Source organism: Corvus kubaryi, unplaced genomic scaffold (assembly GCF_017639235.1).
Source record: "Corvus kubaryi isolate FWS band 111438036 unplaced genomic scaffold, C.kubaryi_AGA036_p1.0 66, whole genome shotgun sequence".
Lineage (NCBI taxonomy): Eukaryota > Metazoa > Chordata > Aves > Passeriformes > Corvidae > Corvus > Corvus kubaryi.
In genome coordinates this window covers 9,982,619-10,003,799 of record NW_024582054.1, presented here as the reverse complement: position 1 = coordinate 10,003,799, position 21,181 = coordinate 9,982,619, and the positions used below count along the sequence as shown (strand labels likewise).

The following is a 21,181-nucleotide window of genomic DNA, read 5'->3' as shown; positions in this document are numbered from 1 at the left end:
CGCCCCGGGCGCGCTGAGATGGCGCCGTGCGGCCGCGCCTCGGCCCGCCCCCCGCGCTGCGCCGCGCCGCACTCCGCCCGCTGCCCTGCCGGCGGGGCTGGCGCTGGGTCGGGCCGGCAGCCCGGGGGACAGCGCGCTGCTTGCCGGAGCTGAGGGTGTGGCGCTGAGCGGTGCCGCGGCTCCGGAGCTGCGGGAAACGACCTGCGCCCTCCCGCCGAGAGCGTCGAGCGGTGGCAGCGGGCAGCAGCAGCACGGAAAGCAGATCCTTGCCATTTGTAAGGATACCAGGGCCAAGGGATCGCCACCGGGTCACCACACGCATTGCAAACCGCTTCGGGCTCATTCCTCGTAGTGCTGTAATTGTCCCCGCAGAGGCTCGTTCCGGCGCTCTCTGCAGTGCTCCTTCGGCTCGTCGGTGCCTTCTGAATTCTCACCTTGGCCCGCAAAATGGTTGGGCAAGAGCTTGGTCTTGGTTGGTGTGCTCTACAAATACAATAAATATATCCCATTTCCTCCTTTAGATCATTAGGTAAAAGAACAAAGAGACCTGTAGCCGAGACACATGGCACCTATTTGGTGGTTTTTTTGCTTATTTTGATTTGGATTTTTTGGTTGGCTGGGGTTTTTTTATAATACTAAAGCACAGAATCACAGAATTAGTCAAGTTGGAAGGCCCCCACTGTGGATTATCTGGTCCGGTCTCCCTGCTCAAGCAGGGTCATCCTAGAGCACATGGCACAAGATTGCACCCAGATGGTTCTTAAATATTTCCAGTGAGGGCGGTCTCTTGGCAATCTGTTCCAGTGCTCGGTCACGTGCACAATAAAGTTGTTTTTCCTCATATTCAGGTGGAACTTCCTGTGCATCAGTTTCTACCCATTGCCTCTTGTCCTATTGTTTGGCACTGATCATTGGTCTGGTGATAGTTTTGATTATCCATCCAGTTTACCCTCACTCAGTAAAAGTTCACAAAAACCCTTTTCTGTTCCTTATATCATGTGGGATTCGCTTAAAGCTTTAAGACACACATCATCTACTGCTTCTCTCCCACCTACAAGCCTTGTAACCACGTTGTAGAAGGAAATTAGTTTGGTTTGATATGATTTGCTCTTACAATTCCATGAATAGTCCCTATTCAGCTAAGTGGCATTATAGAAATAATTCAGAACTTAGCACTTTCAGGCCATTAGTTTGCAAATATAAAATACTGTGTAGACAGTGTCTTTTGTTGGTATCTGTTGTAATATGTAATGGATCAGAGGATTTTACATCAGTTTAAAGTGTTATTATGATAAACATTTCCTCTCTTCCACAGCAGAATTTTCATCATTTCAAATGTTGCTTTTTAAATTGTATTAAAGTCTCTAATCAAGCATTTTACTAAACCCCACCATTTCCAAAGGCATATTCCAGTGCTCAGCTACAACACATAAATTACAATGCTAATTTTTTTTTCCCTATCCTTGAAGTGATTCTCATTCAACCTACATTTTTGATGTACCCACATGAGCGTATTTTGCATAACTAACACAGACACCTGAAGAGGTCAAATCATTTCCCAATAATTTGCCATACTGTCAAACCAAACCGGAAAAGAATACGGAAAACTAACAAGCCACTTTGTTTTGAAACTGTTACATAGATGTGCCTCCAGGGCTTTTTTTCACTGCCTCTGGAAACTATGTTACTTTTTGCATTGCAGGAAATTTGCATAATTGTTTTTCTACCTTGAGCAGTTGGAGGCAGTGTTAAAGTGCAAAGTACTGTGCATGTCACGTCAACGGAATCGGTACTGCGGGATCACGGGTAGGCTCACACTTGAGATATGCTTCCCTTCAAAGTCTTTCCAAAGAAAGGAGCATGGCGAAAATGTATGATACACTTTTACATTTTGAGAATAGCTCCAACACTGATGAGAATAATACTCAAATATTTTTGTGAGGTTTTGTAAAGCTGATCTAGCACAAACTAAAATGGAGCTAACAATCCTCAATAGTTTTAATTTTAATAATTTCTTTTAGCACTGGTTTGTTAACTACCCTGTTAGTAAGGTAGCTAACATGGCAGTAGGTTGTATTGAACATGAGTATGAAAAGTAGTATTTGGCCATTAGAAAGGGAATCAATTTGCTCGCCAATATAGCAGACTTTTCCAAAATGCCTTAATTTTAGTGGAATACACTGCAGTTTGACTGAGTAGTGTTTCTATCTCTACTAATTGTGAAGACAGTTTTATGGATTGTACACTTCTCACAATAGCTCTTGGCTTCCTATTTAAATTTTAACACTTGAGAATATTGTTCTATGTTGTTTGCCTGATGTATTATTGCAGTCCACATACAGTGGTAAAATATGAGTCTAGGAAAATGCAACCAAAAATTAACAAAATTTTTACTGCCAGACGTGAGTCTTGATGGAAACTACAGGAAATCTCAGCATCTTTCAGAAAATTCCACTTTGGACTTTTCAAAAGTTTAACAAAATGAAAGGCACAATATATTTAATTTTAATGCAAATTGATAACGTATTCTCTAAGTAAATGTAGGAAAATGTTTCATAGACTCTAAATTACTATTCAGCCTGAACAATAACAGGATAAAAATAGAACTGATTTTTGTCTGAAATTAGATTGTCTTATGTTTAAATACATTCTTTCTCTACCCAAAATCAATTAAGGGTATCCAGGTATAGCTAGGAAAGATTTCTTGCCAAAATAACTCCACAATTTAAAAATAAAATAACATTTGAAAAATGATTTGGTAGATAATTAGGCTGGTTTTTGTGCAGTAGGATGTAAGTAGCTAAAAAAAGAAAAAAGAAAAAGAGTATCCATTCTCATTTCTGGGTGTCTGCACAGTACCACATTAATAATACAGTAACTGCAAACTCTTTCTCATATAAGCCATTTATTTCAGTCACAATTTGAACTAGAAATTATATTAAAGAATGGCAAAAGAAAGATTCTTCACAACCAAGGAGTCATTTTAGCTTCATGACCAGGCCTGCAATCTTTGGCCACAGAGGTATATACCACTGCATACTAGGATGAGCATGTGTGACATAGGACTCTCAGATTCTGGGGTTTTTCCCCCGGCTGGTTGGCCAGCCCACACCTGTAAGATAAATAAGGTTAAAAATGATGCTTTTTATCTTTTTTTGTCACGTGGTGATAATTACTTGGTCTTGGGCTCTGCCCTGGCTAATGAGCCTCGAGCTCTTAGCATTACCTCTTGGCTCAGCCCTTGCACTGTGTCTCAGGACAGCTGCCGCTTCTTCCCTTTGGCAGCTCTGAGACCATGCTAGAGCTGCTCTCGTGCTCTTGCCAAAACAGCATTCTTCTGTGGGGCTGACAAACTATATCAGGCTGCAAAATAATCCAAGACAAAATGCCTACCAGTGTGAGTTCTTTGTTTTATCTTTGCTATGCTCCTCGTGGAAGTTAAAGCAACTTCCAGGTTGCTTTATTTAATGCTGAGTCACAGATCTGCTCTTACACAGACCAGCATCAGCTTGGCAGAGCTTGTACTCAGGGGCACAGTGGCATACCTGGGGGTAACTGCAGGCATATATGAGGGAAATTACCTCTCTGTCATTCACTGGAATTTCTCTTCCAAAGTCTTTTTCCTGCTAGGCTTAGACATCAAGGGCGACATCACTGATATGAAGGCAGTTATGCCCACTTGTTGCAAAGTAAATTTGGCTCAAGGGATTTTAACAGATTCTGATTTCAAATATCCATTCAAAACAAGGCTGGTTTACATGACTTTTCATATAGAATATTACCTTGTTTAAGGAGAAATTTCTGTTTATTATATATGGCAGTACTTGAAAATGCAACACGTTTAACAAGCACAAAGAAAACACACAAGAAACAGTAACAATTTATTAATTTTTCTTTATCATGTGTATTAGTATTTCCAATAAATATAAGCCCACATAAGTAGCTTCATCCAGTGTGAAAGCTTTGCCAAATCTTAAACTGAAAAATAAATTGTTTGCTTTCATTCAGTTTCACTAAATGAGGAAGAAGGTCTCGAAGAATTGAGACCGATTTAGTTTGTATATTGCTTTCCTGTGGAATTTTAAACAGTGCAGTCCTTCACAGTCAAGAAGAGATGAAAACCTTATTTAGATTGTCACTAGACTCTTCTGAAGTCAGTCATCAAGTTCTTCAGGTTAATACTGCTTTCTATAGTAACAGCAACATCACAGTGAAAATGCAGCTTATATTACAGCAATTTTTCCAACCTTAAGGAAGTGGTGCAGAAAATTAAAGGATTTATTTTGTTGAATATGATCTTCTGTAACAAAGCCACATAATTTTTCTTAGGTACTTTACATATATAGGTATTCCTTGCATGAATGGAATTAACACAAATTAACAGTATTTCCATACCTGAAGATAAAAACAAAGGTTTTGAAACTATTCCTAATCTCTGCCATATATTTTACAAACGTTGAAGGAAGACTGGTATTTTCTTTCTTTTCTTCTTTCCTATCTTTTTTTTTTCAGTAATGGAAATAAATTGCAATTTTAAGAGTCTTAGGGGCAAAAAGAGTCCTGTTGCTTTAGACATTGTACAAATATGGAATAAAAAAGATGCTGACTGTCCTAAAAGCTTCAGTAAACAATTTGACACTATGGATCTGAGTCACAATGACATTCATAGTTTCAGTTTCTGAAATTATTTTAATTCTGCTTTTCATTCATTTTTCTCAGTAACAAGCTTGTTTTACAGGAAGCATTTTTGTTAACATCAGAACACTGAGCCTAAACAAGTTTTATGTAGCAAATTAATCTTACTTGATCAACGATGCTGATTGAAACATTACACCAATTTTTACTGGGTTTTGTGTTTCGTAATTATTTTTAAAATCTGGTTAATGTTCTAAACCAGTTCAGTTTTGCTCCGTAGCGATTCAATACTTGTCTCATAAATCCCTGCAGTAGCAGTGCAAGGTTTTTCAGAAGGCACCAATAAACTTTGGGTGTGTATGGACCACTTACACAATTGTGACAACGTTACACAATTATAGCAACCTGCTCCAGAGGTTGGTGTGCAAGGACCAATCTCAGCTGAAAATAACTGTGATCAAAGAACACTTCTTGTGTCAGTGCACCCTGTATGAAGCACTGTCATGTAGAACTGTGGGGCGCTCTATCACTGTGAAGCTGGAGCACTGATCCTTGGAACACAATCCTCTGGTTAATCCTCAGCTGTGAATATAAGTAACTCTTCAAGGTTTTACACTGAGCCAGAGGTTCTTAACTGGTTCTTAGCTGCTGAACCAGCAACAGAATTTTTTTCTTAGTGAGCAAGCCCTGGCCAAAACTATGCCAGGGAGTAAAGATGAGCTGCAATGGCCAAGAATATTCCTTGGTATTGATTCTTAGTACAAATGTAGCTTAGAGGTTCACCTGCAACTAAGCTGAGTCATTCTCCAAGCTTCAGAGTACATTAGTTAGATCTGTGTTTTCTGCAACAGGAGCTAAAATTTGTCATATTTGTGCTGGAATTTATTTATGGGCACCAAAATGAAGGATTTTTTAATCTGGATGTGGTCCTCACTGGGACTGTTACCATGAAGACATGATTATTTTTTGTCCTATGGGCAACAGAGTATCCAAGGAAAGATTAAACATCTGTAATTGATATTAAAACATCCCAAGTTATGGAGTAATTGTTTTATTCTGTTAATCATAAAAATATAAGCCTCCAGCAGTTCCAAGAATTATCTATGAAATAAAAAGCTCTTTGAGAAAAAGTTATACCAAATACTATTTTTCTATTCTTTTATAACATAAAATATTGGAGATAAAATGTTTTGCTTCCACTCTGTAGCAGCAATTTAGCATCTTTTGTAAAAGAAAAACTGTGACTTTTGGCAGCTTAAAAAAACCATAAACCAATCAAAAAATATGTGAAAAATCCTATCATTGCAATGTTTCTGATGTATCTAATAATACATTAGTAGTATCATCCTAAATGAGTTCAGAAACATGCATTTTAAAAATTGGTGCTTTGAGAAAGTGTGAAAATTAAAAACTAAAAAACAATTTTTGACACTGCTCTTTGAAACCTGTTAATCTACACTGGAAGTCGTAGCAGGAAGCCACATCATTTCTTGACATGTTTATTATCTTATTTGACTCCATGAATATTCATTAGAATTTACAATCTTTTATTATTTAGCTCACTGTATTAAATATTTGCTTCCCCCCCCCCCCCAGATGACCTTCTATGTGGGTTAAAATAATGAAAGGATTATATATATAAATAAAAACTACTGTATTACTGAAACAAACCATCAAAAACCAAAGGCTGATGGTAAATGAAAGTCTTACAGTTGCCATTTGTTCTAAGGGAAATGAGTTCCCAAAAAGCCTATAGATCAACATCGCTGTACCAGTATATGATGCTGTACTATGGCAAAGTAAGGTACCAATTTGTGTTGTAATGCAATATTCTTTCATCAAAGGGAATAAAATGCCAAAATCTGTCAGCCCTGCTTGGCTCACTGTGCTCTGGCAATCTTGTTGAACTATGCTGGGGAAGAGGTTGCTGTGTTCTGGAAACAACAGCTCCAACAACCGATAAATGGCAGACCAAGCATATAATTAGGGCCTCCGCAAACTCACAAGTTTTATCATGATGCATGGCAAATAGCACTTGGGATGACTTCAGAGATTTGCCATTCAGAGAATTTCCTAATGACCTATCATTTGTGTGCATGCTTCCCTGACTAGCTAAGGATCAGTATGCCTGAGGGGAAAAAATGATAGGAGCTGTGACTCAAGGAGAAAGCTTTTGGCCTGAAGATGTGGTGAGTTTTACTTTGAAAGTCATCCATATAAATGCAAAAAAATGACATGCAGCCTTATTATGCCTGCATACTCAACAGTAACTGGAGGCAAGGAGTCCTCCAGCTACAGAGAGAATAATAAATGACTCTCATTTATCTCACTGTTTGTGAAAGGAACAGAAAAAGCCACATCTCATTTCACGTCCATTTTTAATAACATGAGGCTTTATGCCAATACTCTGATGTTACACATGGCATCTATTGAAAACATGGAAGCTCAAGTTTCAGCTCCTAGAATATATTGATGCATTTTTGTCTATAGCAACATCCTCGTCATATTATCAAAATTTCTCACTGAAGATGAGAAAAAATGGGATTAAGTAATACATCCACATTCTGTAGTACTAATTGCTATTGCAAAAGTGTTTATAAGGTGAAGAGAGCAGTGATGCAGCAGTACTTGGGGAGGAAAACAGACTTTAATTCTTTTACATGGCGGGGTAGAGGAGTATCCACCTTGGATGCAGCAGACCAACCCTGATGGTAGGAAAATAAAGAATGTAGGATCTGTGCTCCATTGTTCCTGTTCTAAATACCTGCTCCATCAGGAGGAACCCAGTTTGCAATACCCATCTACATCAGCCAGGCATGGGTTAGCTCAGGAGCTTGAAGCAAACCAGACCCCCACCTGCCAGAGCAGCACCAGGCTCTGAACTCATGGATGGTCAGCAGCTCCACATAGAGCACAAGCTGAAGCTGACTTTGGTCAAGGGTGGCCCTACCGAGCTTGCTCAGGGATGGCAAACAGCCTGTACAGCTGCTGACTGTCATTGAGCTCTGTTACTCCTGCCCCGTTTGCTCCAGGCCCTCTGATCATAAGGTTATCCTTTTTTAGCTTGGTGCTCGGTGCTTCTTCTCTCAACACTGAGTCAGTACTGTCCTACACCCAAGTTGTTTTCATGTGCTCCTGCTCTGTGGAACCCAGATCCCAAACTCAGGAGACCAGGGAAGCAAGTATATTTGGATACACCTGCAGGGATCAACCTGGATCTGGCAATACCATTCCTAATGGTAAAGCAGAAAACTGCTGACCTTTGAGGGACTCCTCATGGAGTCAGCTTCATGACTCTGTACAGCCTGCCTCTGAATTCCAGAATTAAGACTGTGGTATTGAAACTCAGAGTTGGCTCTGCACAAGAAAGAGCATGTGGGCATATGGGATTAGCTCAATCCCGTGAAAAAAAAATAAACATATTGCTTCTAACCAGTCCACCGTGTTACGGTGAGTCCCCCTGGTACATGCGGCAGGTAGGCCACTCCCACTGCCCTGTTGATTCCACTGGAGCATGATACAGCAGTCCTTTTAACATTAATGCCTGTCAATCATACAGACAAAGATCTGGTTCAGGAGACACCCAAGCAGGAAAAAATAGAGTAGCTAAACGTCACAGGCAAATGAACCTGCCCAGCACCCAACAAGAAACTGACTAATAGTGTTCTTACTTCCTTTAGGCAATTGCAGTAAGCAAGCAGATTGTGTGTCTTTTATCTGGCTACTTTTTTTTCCTCTAATAGAGCCAAATTTCTGCTTCTCACAATAAAAAACAGTAATTGTATCTGACACAGCTTTCACACTAAATCTGGGGTTTTTCAGAAATGTAATTAACTTTTGATTGCTATAACACATTTCAGTGTCTGTTTTGTACTTGTATGAAGGACTAAACAAAACCCTAATCTATTTTTAACAGTGTATTAAATTTTTGTTGCTTTCTTTAAACACAGATAAAATCAACTGCTCAAATCACAGACCTGTACTTCCACAACAGGAATACCAGCCTTCACTGCTAAAAATTCTGACATTTGTGGGGACTCTATAAATTGGCTCTGCTGGAAGAGCTGAAGAGGTGGACCAACTCTGATGCTACAGAAGTGGAGCTGAAGAAGCCATGACCTACCTCAGAGGTATGGTGCAAAGCACAAAGATAAAAACCACAGTACCATCTTCCTCTCAATCATCTTACCCCAGAAGTCTACAATAGTTCTTTCAAATGCTAAACAGACCTGAGGGGCAGTTTGGAAGGCAAAGTGGATGATAGTCTTCACTCTACATCTTCTCTGGAAGAGGTGTTTCTGGTAGCTCTGCACAAGCATTGTGCAATAATTGTGGTCTTTGACTGACAGGACTGCTCATTTTTGCTGTCTGACTTCTACTAGGGAAATTCTTCATGCCCTCTTTGCTTTTCTTATTTAAATACCTCTGGAGGAAGGAGGATGATGGTTGGGAGGCAGACATACCTCTGACCTCTGGACAGTACTTTGAATAAGTGGGTACTAAACACAGTCATCATAACGTGTCTTAGACTGTAAAATTGTTCTAACACCACCAGCTAATCCTCTCTGCACCCACACCACTGTTGAGCAGTACCTTGTCTCTTCCAGTTAATCAGCATTTCAGCTAACATTTCTGAGGCTGCAGTAAACTAAACTGGGTCTTGAACTAGGCTGAGAAATAGGCTACAAAAAATAATCACCAAATACAAGAACCAGAGAACCAATTTGTGCTATTTGTGATAAGGCAAGTAGCTCAAAAAGAGAAACAAAATAAGTAAACTGGGAGAAAAAGAGAAGAAAAAGAGATCATCCTCCAACAGAAAGCGAAGGGCTTGACTCAGTTCAAGATGTACGATCACTTCAAAAACAAATCCCACTAACATTCTGAGTTGTCCAGTGACAGGTTAAACATCTTGGACTGAAGATATGCAATATCTTTTTTGATTTCTTTGAGGGATTGACCTGTTGTTTCAACATGGCCAAATTAAAATTGTGTTTTACTTGAACATCAATCCCAGTTTACAAATTATTTTGGGGAAATATCTTTACCTTGTGATGGAAATTTGCAATTCATTGTTGCAAATTCCACTTTCCAGGACATCCTCTGATGATGAGTCTTTTTACAGCAATCTTTAACAGCTGGCACAAAGACATCCATTGGTTCTGTCTCACCCTTCACACCAGTTGTGGCCCCCACCCATTATTCTTTACTAAATGATTCTAAGTGATTGAACTTTTTTGGTTTGGTTGTTTTGGTTTTTTTAAAATCTGTATGCATGGGAAGAGGTCCAAATTTGGCAATGGAGAAAGCAAGTGTTGAAATCTAATTCTTTGCTTGGCACTCTGGCGCCTTTCAGGTACATATATCTCAAAAGAGGTAGTTCTACCAAGATATACCCCTTGCCAAAAACCTATTTTGTGTCTTTGCTATCTAAGTGCCACTGAAGCTTTGTATAGTTTCTCTTCAAAACAGGTAAGGGCAACTCTGTCGATGTGAGAGCTGCATGAAAGACCACCGATCATGTTTCAGACGCCATAGACAAAGGAAAAACATCCCAGATACATCTTGTCCCTTCAAAGGTCCAGTCAACTCCTGCCCCTACCAAATGGTATGCAACACCAAACTTAATAGCAATAACAACAAAAACCCCCCAAAACCATCCCTAGGCCTAGAAGAATTCAACCACTTGAGATCATTTTGGTACTGAAAGACAAGGAGAAAGCCAAGTCCCTGCACAGGCAGAGCTTCCAGCATCCACCCACCTCTTGACAAAAGGATTTGTTCCAAATATGCATAGATTCACAGAACCGCAGTATACGCTAAGTTGGAAGGGACCCACCAGGATCTTCAAGTCTAACTCCTGGCCCTGCACAGGACACCTCAAGAATCACACCATGCACCTGAGAGCGTTGCCCAAACACTTCCTGAACTCAGACACACGACCATTCCCACCGCTGCAATTTGTGACACTGCCATCTGCCCCTCTGAAAGAGAAATTATCTGAAAATAACCAGAAATGTCTACCTACTTTCAGATCCAGTGACAACAAGCAGAGAAGATACAGGAAATACTCTGGGACACCTGTCAATTCCAAAACATACACAAGAATGGCTTTATATAGTACTTGATAGAAATACCAATATATTTTATGCATGGTTATATTCTTTAGATGTCAGGAGGTGGTTTTTTCTATATAAAACCCACAGTCAAATCCAAATCCATACCTAAAATTTATCCAACAAATTTACTATCATTCTTTGGCATAAAAAGAGAGGCCCTTAATCTAACAATAGGCCAGTAAGATTGAAGAAATTCAAGGTGCAACAGAATTATTTGGCTTCCTAAGGAAAATACAATATAATTCCACCAAGAATCCATAAACAATGATGTCATACTAATTTTTCTATGCAATGTTTCACAGGCATTTGTATTGAAACTTGCGCATGAATAAATGTTCTCCATCATATCCTGGTATAAATAATGGCACAGTACCAAGTAACAATCAATAGCCTTATAGATTAATATCCCTCTATAATGTGCTTATTATAATTTGCTCAGACTGTAGCAAAATTCATTTTCCTTAACAATCAATTTATATCACAAATATATATGGAAAACCCTCTCGTTTTAAGTGGATTTCTACTTCATTAAACTCTTCTCAATGAGTCTGGGGATATAGCTTTCAAGTAAACGAACAGAAGGTATTTTAAATAAAATTAGCAGAGTTTAAATAAAAACATCTTGTATTTTACAATACCCTACAGCTAGCAAAAATTAGCTACTTCATACACTAACCACCTAGTGCAATTTCCTGTTCTTCCATGAAGGTTTGCTTTGAGAAGAGTAACCTTATTGAACACGCATTGAGAATCTTCTTTTAAAATGACAAACAGAACCCAAATATATTCCTATGTGTAACACTGACTATTCAGAAGTACATATTGGCCCTTGCTGTTCAGTGGGGATCATTGGTAATCTTACTCTATTATTGAGTCCAGGTACTAAAATTCAGCTTCTTACTCACACTACTATATATTAGTTTTTTTATTTTTAAACACAGTTGTAAAAATAAAATCTTTGGACATAAAATGAATTTGGAGAGAGATACTGAATTCTGCATCATTCTATCCTGACTTCAGTGAAGGCAGTATTGTTCAAAACTTTTCTCTGTTAGAATTCACATATGGGAGAAAGACACAACTCTTCCAGTTTTGGAGCTGTTCAAGGAGTATCAGGGTATGTAGCCAAAAACCTGCAAGATAATAAAAGAACCACTTACAATACTTTTAACTTTTGCCATTAGCAGTGGGATCTCATTTCGAAACTATGCACTTCTTTTTCCCGAATGATTTGGATCACTAGCTATCCAGATCCCTTTTAACTGCGTTTTGTGTTCCCTCTGCTCCAATGCAGTATCACTGAAGAGAAATGCTCCAACTTGGTAAGACTGACCTCAGCAACCTGAAGCACAAACTAAGTAATGAACAAAAGAAATAACAAGCTATATTCAGATTTTCTTTTTCGTGCATAAACTATCCAGCATACTGCTCTTACCACACGCATGTAACATTTCCCCACCAGAAGACAAAAAGAGCTTTCATTTCCCATCAAACTAAGAAGCCGAAGCCCGCTTCCTGCTAGCTATCAGGGCATCGGTAAGTAGAGCTGTAGAAACACTTTGTTTAATTCTGTTCCAAACTTTGTATTCAGCCCCCTCCATAAGGAGGTCAGATCAGAAGCGCTGTTTTAACATGTGCACAAGGTTCCCCCCGTCGCGCTCCCCGCCGCCCGTGACCCGCGGGCGCCAGCCGGTGCCGGAAAGGCGTGACCCGGCCCCGCCCTCAGCGCTGCGGGCCCGCCATGGCGGCGACGCGGGCCCGGGCCGTGCTGCAGCAGAGTTTCTCCGCTCGGCTGCAGGTGCGGCCCCCCGAGCGCGGCTCCGAGGCCCAGTGGGTGGAGGTAACGTGGGCCGCGGGCCGCGGGCCGCCCCCCACCCTCGGCATCGCCCGTTCTCCCCCCGCGGAGCGGGGCCGCTCGGGGCGGGCGGCGGGAAAGCGCTCTCTCCCCTGCGCGCGTGCGCCGGCGGGGAGAGGGTGGGCATTTCGGCGTTTGAGGGGAACACCCTCTCCTCCTTTTCCCGGCTGAGCTGTACTTCCGGCGGTTTTGAGCCTCGTCTCTCGTTTCCACTCCAGAGCCCTCTCCTCGCCCCCTGGTTATCACCAAAGGTTACGGTCAGTCACTTCGGCAAAGGGACAAGCAGCAGGAGGCCGAGGTCGGCGCATAGCGTTTTCGCTCGGCTGCTCTCTCTCCCTGTGCTCCACAGAGTCCTCCACAGGCAGCAGTTCCTTCAGGAGCATGACTGCTCCACGACCAAACACTTCCCTTCTAACTGTGTTGTTCCTTCTTTTCTTAAACACGCTTTCACAGAGACACTACAACGTTGGCTGGTGGGCTCAGCTGTCGGCTTTGTTTGTTGTGTGATAGTGTTAACTCGGAGAGGAAAGGCCAGGTAGGGCAATGGGACTATGGCAGCAGTAGTTCTGATGTTGTTTGGTTGGTTTTTTTCCAGAACACTAACTAAAAATGAAATTTAGCGTGCAGGTCACCACATAGGTTGAGGAAAACATTGTATTTTCCCCCTTTTCCTCCCACAGTCTTCTGCTGGGAGAGGTAGGTAGGTCTGCAGACTCTTTGGTCGATGTGCTGTGCATCCAGCCCAGGGCTCTTTACCAAAGCATGAAGGCTGCCCTTTGGAATGCACTGCCCTGCCGTAGCTGTCACTGCTTGTGAGTTATCTACACTAGACTAAGTCATTTCTGCCGTTATCAACTATTTACCCCATGGGTTTTCTTGGTTTTATCTTTTGTCATTTTTAAAGACTATTACAACAGAAGAAGCTTAATGCACATGCATAAATTTTAAAAAGTAAAAATTCTAGCATGTTTAAAGGGTTTATGCATTCATTCAACACATCTGAAGAGAGTTCACTTTTTGCCTTTCACATTATCCTTAAAACATCTCTCTTCTTGTTCAAAAGGGGCAGGTGGATCCAGCAGATCTAGTTTCAGCAGCATGGTCTGGGAAGCCAGAATGTTTTACTGGAAGGAAATAGATACCATCTCACAGATACTGTGTTTCACAGATGTAGTGTGTCTGTGTGTATTGCATTATTAGCCTCTCAGTATAAGGTTAATTATAATAAAATATGCTTAGCCCAGCATACATTAACTATAGGAGAAATAACCTGTTTCTAGCCTGCTAATCACAGAAGTAATTGTAGATCTAGTAAAGAAAAGAAAAAATGTAATTTTGCTGTCTTTCATTTAAACTATCTTCAAAGGTACATGTTGTGGTTGATGAATAACTTTGCTACAAGGAGGTTATGCGGTTTCTCTCTCTAATTTGTTTTTAATATACTAAGCAAAATCAGTAGGAAAGTAATAGATAGCACTAAAGGAATCTGAAAGAGATTTGGGTGGTCTCCAGCAGGTATTTTTTCAGACATGAACCTTACTAATATTTGTCATGGGTACTTAGGAATCTTTCACAGGTACCCAGGGCTTTTAAAGAGGAGTCTGTTTTAACAAGAACTAGTCACCATGCAGGAAAAAAAGCCTACGGGAAGTACGTATTTTCTCTAGTATGACTACTTTAGAGGTCACTGGAAGGAAATTTTGCTGCTGACATTTTGTAGTAGGGTAATTTTACTCCCTATATATGCATATCAACGCAGAAACACAAAAATAAAAAATACAGACCTAATCAACTATTATTTACGTCAACCAGTGTGTTCCTGATGTTTTATGACCACTTAAAAGTAGGTCCTCACCTTGAGACATTTCTAGAATACTGTAAATGGCATATTATGTAGGTGGCTTTGAATAGCTTCTGAGCTGTAAGAGACTCCTGTAGGTACTTCAGGAACTTCAGAGCAGATGTTCTTTATCTGCAAAAAGGTTAGGAGTGTGCTTTATACATTAATCTCTGCCTTCATTGTGTTTTCATGAATGAGTTGCTTGGCCTGTTGAGGGTTATTGGGCATAGGATGTCTTGTTTATGGAGAATTTTGGTTGTATACCCTCCATAAAAGGTTTATGTATACAGCAAAATACAAAGAAATAAAAGGAATTATTCTTCTAAAGGTAGGGGTGAAATAAGGTGAGGTTTGGTATATTTCATAACTGTGGAGAAAAGAAACATGAAATGAATATTCAGCTAAAAAATATAAGTGCCTACACTTTATGCAAGGAGAACTGTCCTTTCCTTATCTTATTTCCCTTGACTTGTTTTCTGGTTACTATGGCAAAAAGAGGTGCAAAGTACCAGGCACAGACTTGCTCTGTGACCTGTGGCAGATGATGTAATCTCTCTTTGCTGCACTGAATATAAAAATATGAAGAAATCTTCCCAGAGGGTAGTAAATCTGAACTTGAAATGGAAATGTCACAGAATAATTTATGTAAGTTAGTTTCACTGACTTCCTAAGAATTACAAAGTATCTCTGGTTTTGTTATCCATTCCAATTTCCTGGGGAAAAAATAGGAAAAGGTAGACTTGAGATAATACATTGCAGAATATATTTCAGTTTTGCTAATGAAATCCTAAAAAATACAGATGAATGTATTTAGTAAGGAGGGTGAGGAAGGAGTCAGTTACTCATTTTTCCCTGCGAAAGAGCTAAAAAGCAGCATTTGGAGGCAGCATTGCTAAGGCTGTCTATATGGCTTTAGGGCTGGCTTCATGATGCAGGTTGCCTGATCTGATGATTACTTAGGACAGTTGTATAATAAATGCCAGTGTTGCACAGTATCTTGCTTTGCTGGTTTATTTATGTAGGCATTTTACTGCTAACAGTAGATCCACATAGAGCACAGCTTTCCTGTCCAACTGCCTGCCTCTCACTGTGTAGGTTCCTTACAGTGGATGTTTGCACATCAGCATGTTGAATTTATGATCTTCTTATTTGTGTTATTTTGCTCTAATTTTTGTGCATTAAATACAGATCTGAGGGGTAGTCAACTAGACTTTGATAGGTTACAGAGGACCTGCAGCAATGGCGATGGTTTTGCTTTTATTCAAAAGGTTTACACACTACATTGACAATGAGCACAAGCCTTAGGACACCTGGAACACTGATGTAAGGTCAGATTGACATATGTTATTATTAAATGTGGTCTTGTAATTGCATTCAATTTTACATCTTCTATTCAATTAAGAAAGCTAAAGAACAAAGTAAGACTTAACAAGGAGTTGAAACATGGCTGCACGTATTGGACCATACTTTTCAGTCATAGTTGAAACCATAAGTTTCAGCTTAAAAATAGTTGCATAGTTTTCAACTACATCATGGTTGTAGTGTCCTAGAAGACCATAAACATGCAGGATAAATAGAAGCATCCTCTATCAGCTTTAACTTGTCTCTGAATTAATTGTTTTCTCATTTAGCCTTCTGTCGGTCTAATTTTTTTCAATATGCATGTCTCATCTTGTGATAAATAGTTTCTTCAAAAACAGACATCAAATAAGGACAGAGGCTGGAAAAATCATGAATTATTTTACTTAATCGTTATCTGTCTGACCTTAGGACTTGCAAGGGTCACTTTACTTATTTTTTTGTGTCTTTAAATGAGCTGCTAGCAGAATATCATTACTGCTGTGAGACTGTGCAAAACAAAGACTGTCACAAGTCTCAGAATTAAAATTATTTTCTGTTATGTGTGCTGTATCACAGAGTCACTTATTTCTAATGCTGGGGTTAGACCAATAGCAAGACCAAATGCATCTGGCCTATTTTGATAAAATATTTTTATTAGTAGCTCTTTGTGCATTGTTGTTACCTATTAATATCCTGACACCAGTCTGTTTCCGGAATGAATATTTACCTAAACATGTAAGAATATCCAATGTTTGGCAGTCTGCATTTCTCTCCCTTTTTGAACAGATGATTTGAAATGTCATTTGAGGTTCTGGCCATCAAATTTCTTACAGTGTTTATAAAATATGGTAGTCATTTGGGAATCTGTATAATATTCTGCACTGGCCAAAATGAGTTTTGAAAAGAGCCATTTAAAGCTTTTGAAAGTTCTCAGCATGTGACATTTTGGCTACAAAGAGCATTCTCTTTTTTCAGAAGTTAGTCACTAGAAAAACAGTTGAGAAGGCATAGCTTTTCTCAGCCTTGAGCATTTTGTATAATCTCTGCAATAACAAAGGGACAAAATCTCATGTGTATAGCTAAGATTTCTTCACCAAAAACCTTTATCATTTAAAGAAACGGGGAAAAAAATAGAGGAAAAAAAATTTTAGAATAGTTTTTAGAAACTATTCACATTTTCCATCATTTTGCTTTGATAACATTGATATTAATAACTCCTGCCTGTCCCAATCTATTTAACATCTCTTCAGTGGTATTTCACAAGTTGACATTTGTTTCCTCCAACAAAATTAAAAAGATACTTTTTTCTTGGCAAAGCAGCAGGGAGGTTTCTTTATATACGGTCTGCCTGTAGATACTCTGGAGTTTTTCCCAAAGAAGTTAAGGCACTCAGGTATACTTGTGCATGAGACATAGTTGCTGCTGGCTGCAGAGCCTATCAGTTTGGCTTAGTAAAGCATGGGTTGTTGCACTCCTCATGGACTAACCAATTGAGCAGAAAAGCTACACAAAAGTTTTCTTGTGCTTTCTCCTCAGTATAGGCCTAATTCTTCCCTCAAATGCGTATTTCTTACAGGTAGTCTCTTTGAATGCTAAAGAAGTGGCATATCCTTTAGTCTATACCAATCAGGTGAAAAGTTCCATTTTGCCAGTTAGATTTTACCCAAGCTGATAAATAGTATTTTGAACAACTTTATAATATTCTGAACAATTTCACAGCTGCTGGTCATCATATTTAAATGTTTAATTAACAGATTCTCTGTTTTTTTCAGAATTAAATTGTACTAGATTACTTTCAATGTCAAAATTCAGTTCTTTGACAAGTCCTATGGTGTTTGTCATGTTTCATAACTGGAAATATAATTCACATTGAAAAATATTTTAGCTGTACATTTGATAGGAAAAAAGCTTAAATTGTTTCTTATGCTGGATTTAAGTATACTAATTTCATCTCGTCACCTCGTCTATGTTAATACTGTACACTCTACATTCCGACTAAATTTGGCTTCACATGGAGCTAATAAATTGTCTAATTGTACGTAGAAGCATTGTGCAGATAATCAGTATATATCTTATAAGCTTCCACAGTGTGGTGTGTAAACTTAATGTCTGAAGCTATACTAAGTAATTAAAACTACTCTTTGAACCTTTGTCTGTTATGGGGTTTGTCATTTTTAATACCAGTTTTAATGATAAGCATGCATAGTAGATAATGAGAAACATTGACATCGTTTTCTGTAATCTTTTGTAGATCCAGAGAGGGCTTGTTATCTACATATGCTTCTTCAAAGATGCGGATGAGGATCTTGTCCCAAAAATTGGTATGATATGATCCATATAAATTATTGTATTGTTTGAAAAGGAAGAAAAGCAGTTGAGGCAGAGAAGGTAGTAACCATTTGGAAAGCCATGAGATGGCATCATTCTAAATCAATCACCTCGCTGAAAGAACAGTTTGGTCTGTCTTGTTTCTTTTGACAGTTGTCCATGCCTCTTTCTCTGTCTGTTCATGACCAACATAGAAAACCAAATCCCCTGACAACATGTCTAGCAAAGGAGAAAATGCTGCACCTGCTGTTTAACATATTACATGTGTTGGGCAACAGGTTCAGTCCAGGACAGAACTGAATTTCAAATAGTTCATGGCTTGATTTGGTAAGTATTTTATCACTGATCTCACTGTTTGTGCAGGATATTTAAAATTATAGCCAGTAGAGGGAGTTGTGTGGATAATGAAACTGTGTCCTTCCCATCTCACTCCATTGGTACTTTATACATACACTATTAGCACGTGCAGTTTTCTGGTTCAGAAGCAGTAACAGCAACGTCTGCAATTCTTGTCTTCTTCTCCACGTGCACTTTAACATTTATATTGAAGCAGAAAAGATGCTGTGGATAAGGTCAAATAGTAGCGATTTCTGTCTTCATCCGGTGCTGTTTTGGCTTGATTTTTTTTTTTGGTGGGGTTTTTTTGTTGTTGTTGTTTTGTTCTTTTTTTTTTTTTTTTTTTTTTTTTTTAACTTTTATGTCATTTCTTCTCCCTCCTTTCCTCCATCAGTAGCACTGGATCCCCTGGGAAATTCTGTGATGCCACATCTTCCAGATAAAAGTGTCCCTTTTCTGTGGCTGGCTGATAGTAATGATTTGGCTAAATGTTGTGTAACAATAGTCTATTTCAGGCTACTGGCTGGGACCAGCAGTGCACAAGTGCAGGTGCTATTTAAAAAGCTGAGAGCAGCTCCTGGGGGGTTCTCTCTTGGTCTTGGAGGGCACAGTCCTTCTGTGATGCTAAATATTTAAATCTATGATATGAAAATTTATTTTGTGCTTGTGAGAGTTTCATGAGAATGTTACTTGAGAATAATTACATTTTCAGTCGTGTGGCAGCTAAAACAGGCCAGAAAAAGAAAGATCTGTTTCCTATAAGGAGATTCATCTAGGACCATCCTCCTTGAGTGCCTTAGAGAATATTGTTTCCTAAATATATTTTGAATCTGTTTAAGTGTGTGGTTTTGGTTCCTGAATCACAACTCAGCTCATTTTGCTTCTAACAACATTAAACATGTATGGGTTTGGAGGCATGACTAGTATCCTCCCAGCTTTTATGGAGTTGGGGTAATGATTTGATTTCTTATAGAAACATTAGAAAATCTAATGTTAGTAAATGCACTGATTTCATTTGCAAGTTTATATGTTCTGGCTTATAAGCCAAATTGCATCTGACCTTCCTGCCCACCTCCTGTCTCAAGTGACAAACTGGTAGCTGCATGTCTCGAAGTAGAGCACTGAAGGACACTTACTCTGCTTGAGACCAACCTATGGAGCTGTGCCTTCAGCTCACATCAGTGCTGGGTCCTGCTGCAAACTACTGCAAGCAGAACAAAAAGAGAGGGCAAAACCACTGAGAATGGTGCATCCCACAGTGTGGAGTGTTGGGTAAATGCTGCCTATTTGAGTACCAAACAATCAAGGAAGGCTCACTAATTGCATCCTGGTTTCTTCTGGGGGTGTCCAACTAGAATCGATTTTAGATAACCAATCACTTCCCCCAAAAATAGAACTTTAGACATATGGTATTAATATCCTTCACATTCTTCACAATACTCAGACATATTAGTTGGTTAAGTATTTATTGATTGTCCATGTTTCAGTTCAACAGTAAACAGTTTCTTTTACTCAGTAGTTTGTCACACATCAAAATATTTGTTGGATCTTGTTTATGATGTCCTGTTTAATTCACTTCAGTTATACTAACTCTTATTTTATTTTTATTTGCAGTCAATACACTGTTGAACGTTAAATTAAGTGAAAATGAAAACGGCGAGTTTGTTTCTGTTCTTGATTTACCAGGCGACGTACTCATCATACCACAAGCTACCCTAGGTGGTAAACCAAAGGGAAAAAGGATGCAGTACCATGCAAACATTGAAAAAGAAAAAGGGTTGGAACTTTACTCTCAGTTTGTGACTTTGTGCGAAAAAGAACTGGCTACCAATGCCAAATGTGTGGAAGCTGGTGTTCTTGTCAAGCATGGCACATATGGAAACAGGCAGGTGTTAAAACTGGATACAAATGGACCTTACACTCATCTGATTGACTTTTGAAAAAAGTAAATTGTATCCTGGATACAGTACTGGTGTCTTTTGTTTGTTTTTTTTTTTCTCCTAAGCATTAAAGTGCTTGATTGCCTTGGGAGATAGTTTGAAAAAGGCTTTCACTCATCTGTGCTGGTTTTGCCAGTCCCAGTGAATAGAAGGATTCCTGAGACTGCCTTGCTATAATGAGTATGTTTTTTGTTCGTATGCATCTGAAGTGTGCTCAAAATAATTGTTAATATTGATCCAAAAATTCAAAATGCTTATCAACAAATATGGGATAATGCAATCATTTTTTACTAAAAAATAATGAAAGAAGTATTGCATGTATAGCTTGAAGAAGTGGTTTATAGATAAAGAATACTTCAGATGTACTTGTGTCAATTTTTGCCTTATGTTTTCTATCTATAAAATGAGATTGCTTTATAACTAACTAATATATTGGAAATAAATTCACTGAATTTTTAGCCTCTTAGAGAGTAGGTAATAAATAAGAAAGTCCATCCCCCTCAATCAGAGTGTGTAAGGGTGGGAGACGTAAGGTAGTACAGGATTGATCATGGGCTGTGCAGGGAAGAATAAGTGAGGCATATCTAGAAACCAGCAGTATCACTGAATTGCTTACTTGAAATTTGCATTCTGAAATCTCTGATGTGTTTTGATAGGCTGCCTGCTATAGCTTGGTCTATGTCCTTGTTACTGTGGTCTTGCTGTCTACTCAATTCTTTCATAACAGAGCCTCAGGAAAAGAACAGAAACATTCAAATGAAAACAAAAATAAAGATGGTACAATGTA

At 39.1% G+C, this 21,181-nt stretch overlaps 1 protein-coding gene across 2 annotated transcripts; it reads left to right on the top strand.

Annotated features, from left to right (window-relative positions):
* The first annotated feature begins 12,469 nt into the window (after positions 1-12,469).
* On the top strand, positions 12,470-21,181 carry DTD2 (D-aminoacyl-tRNA deacylase 2). 2 transcript variants are annotated; one of them, XM_042048048.1, is made up of 3 exons: positions 12,470-12,552; positions 18,042-18,111; positions 20,069-21,181. In XM_042048048.1, exons 1-3 carry the CDS (start codon positions 12,496-12,498, stop codon positions 20,392-20,394), a joined length of 453 nt encoding a protein of 150 aa, XP_041903982.1. In that variant the 5' UTR covers positions 12,470-12,495; the 3' UTR covers positions 20,395-21,181. The 2 variants fall into 2 exon arrangements, with proteins under 2 accessions (XP_041903982.1, XP_041903980.1); XM_042048046.1 differs by having other exon boundaries at positions 12,470-12,594.

Excerpts from the sequence above, each read along its gene's own strand:
- DTD2 (XM_042048046.1), top strand. The coding sequence starts at position 12,496 with ATGGCGGCGACGCGGGCCCGGGCCGTGCTGCAGCAGAGTTTCTCCGCT. Across the intron at positions 12,595-18,041 it reads CCGAGGCCCAGTGGGTGGAG|ATCCAGAGAGGGCTTGTTAT; the intron begins GTAACGTGGGCC and ends AATCTTTTGTAG. Across the intron at positions 18,112-20,068 it reads GGATCTTGTCCCAAAAATTG|TCAATACACTGTTGAACGTT; the intron begins GTATGATATGAT and ends TTTTATTTGCAG.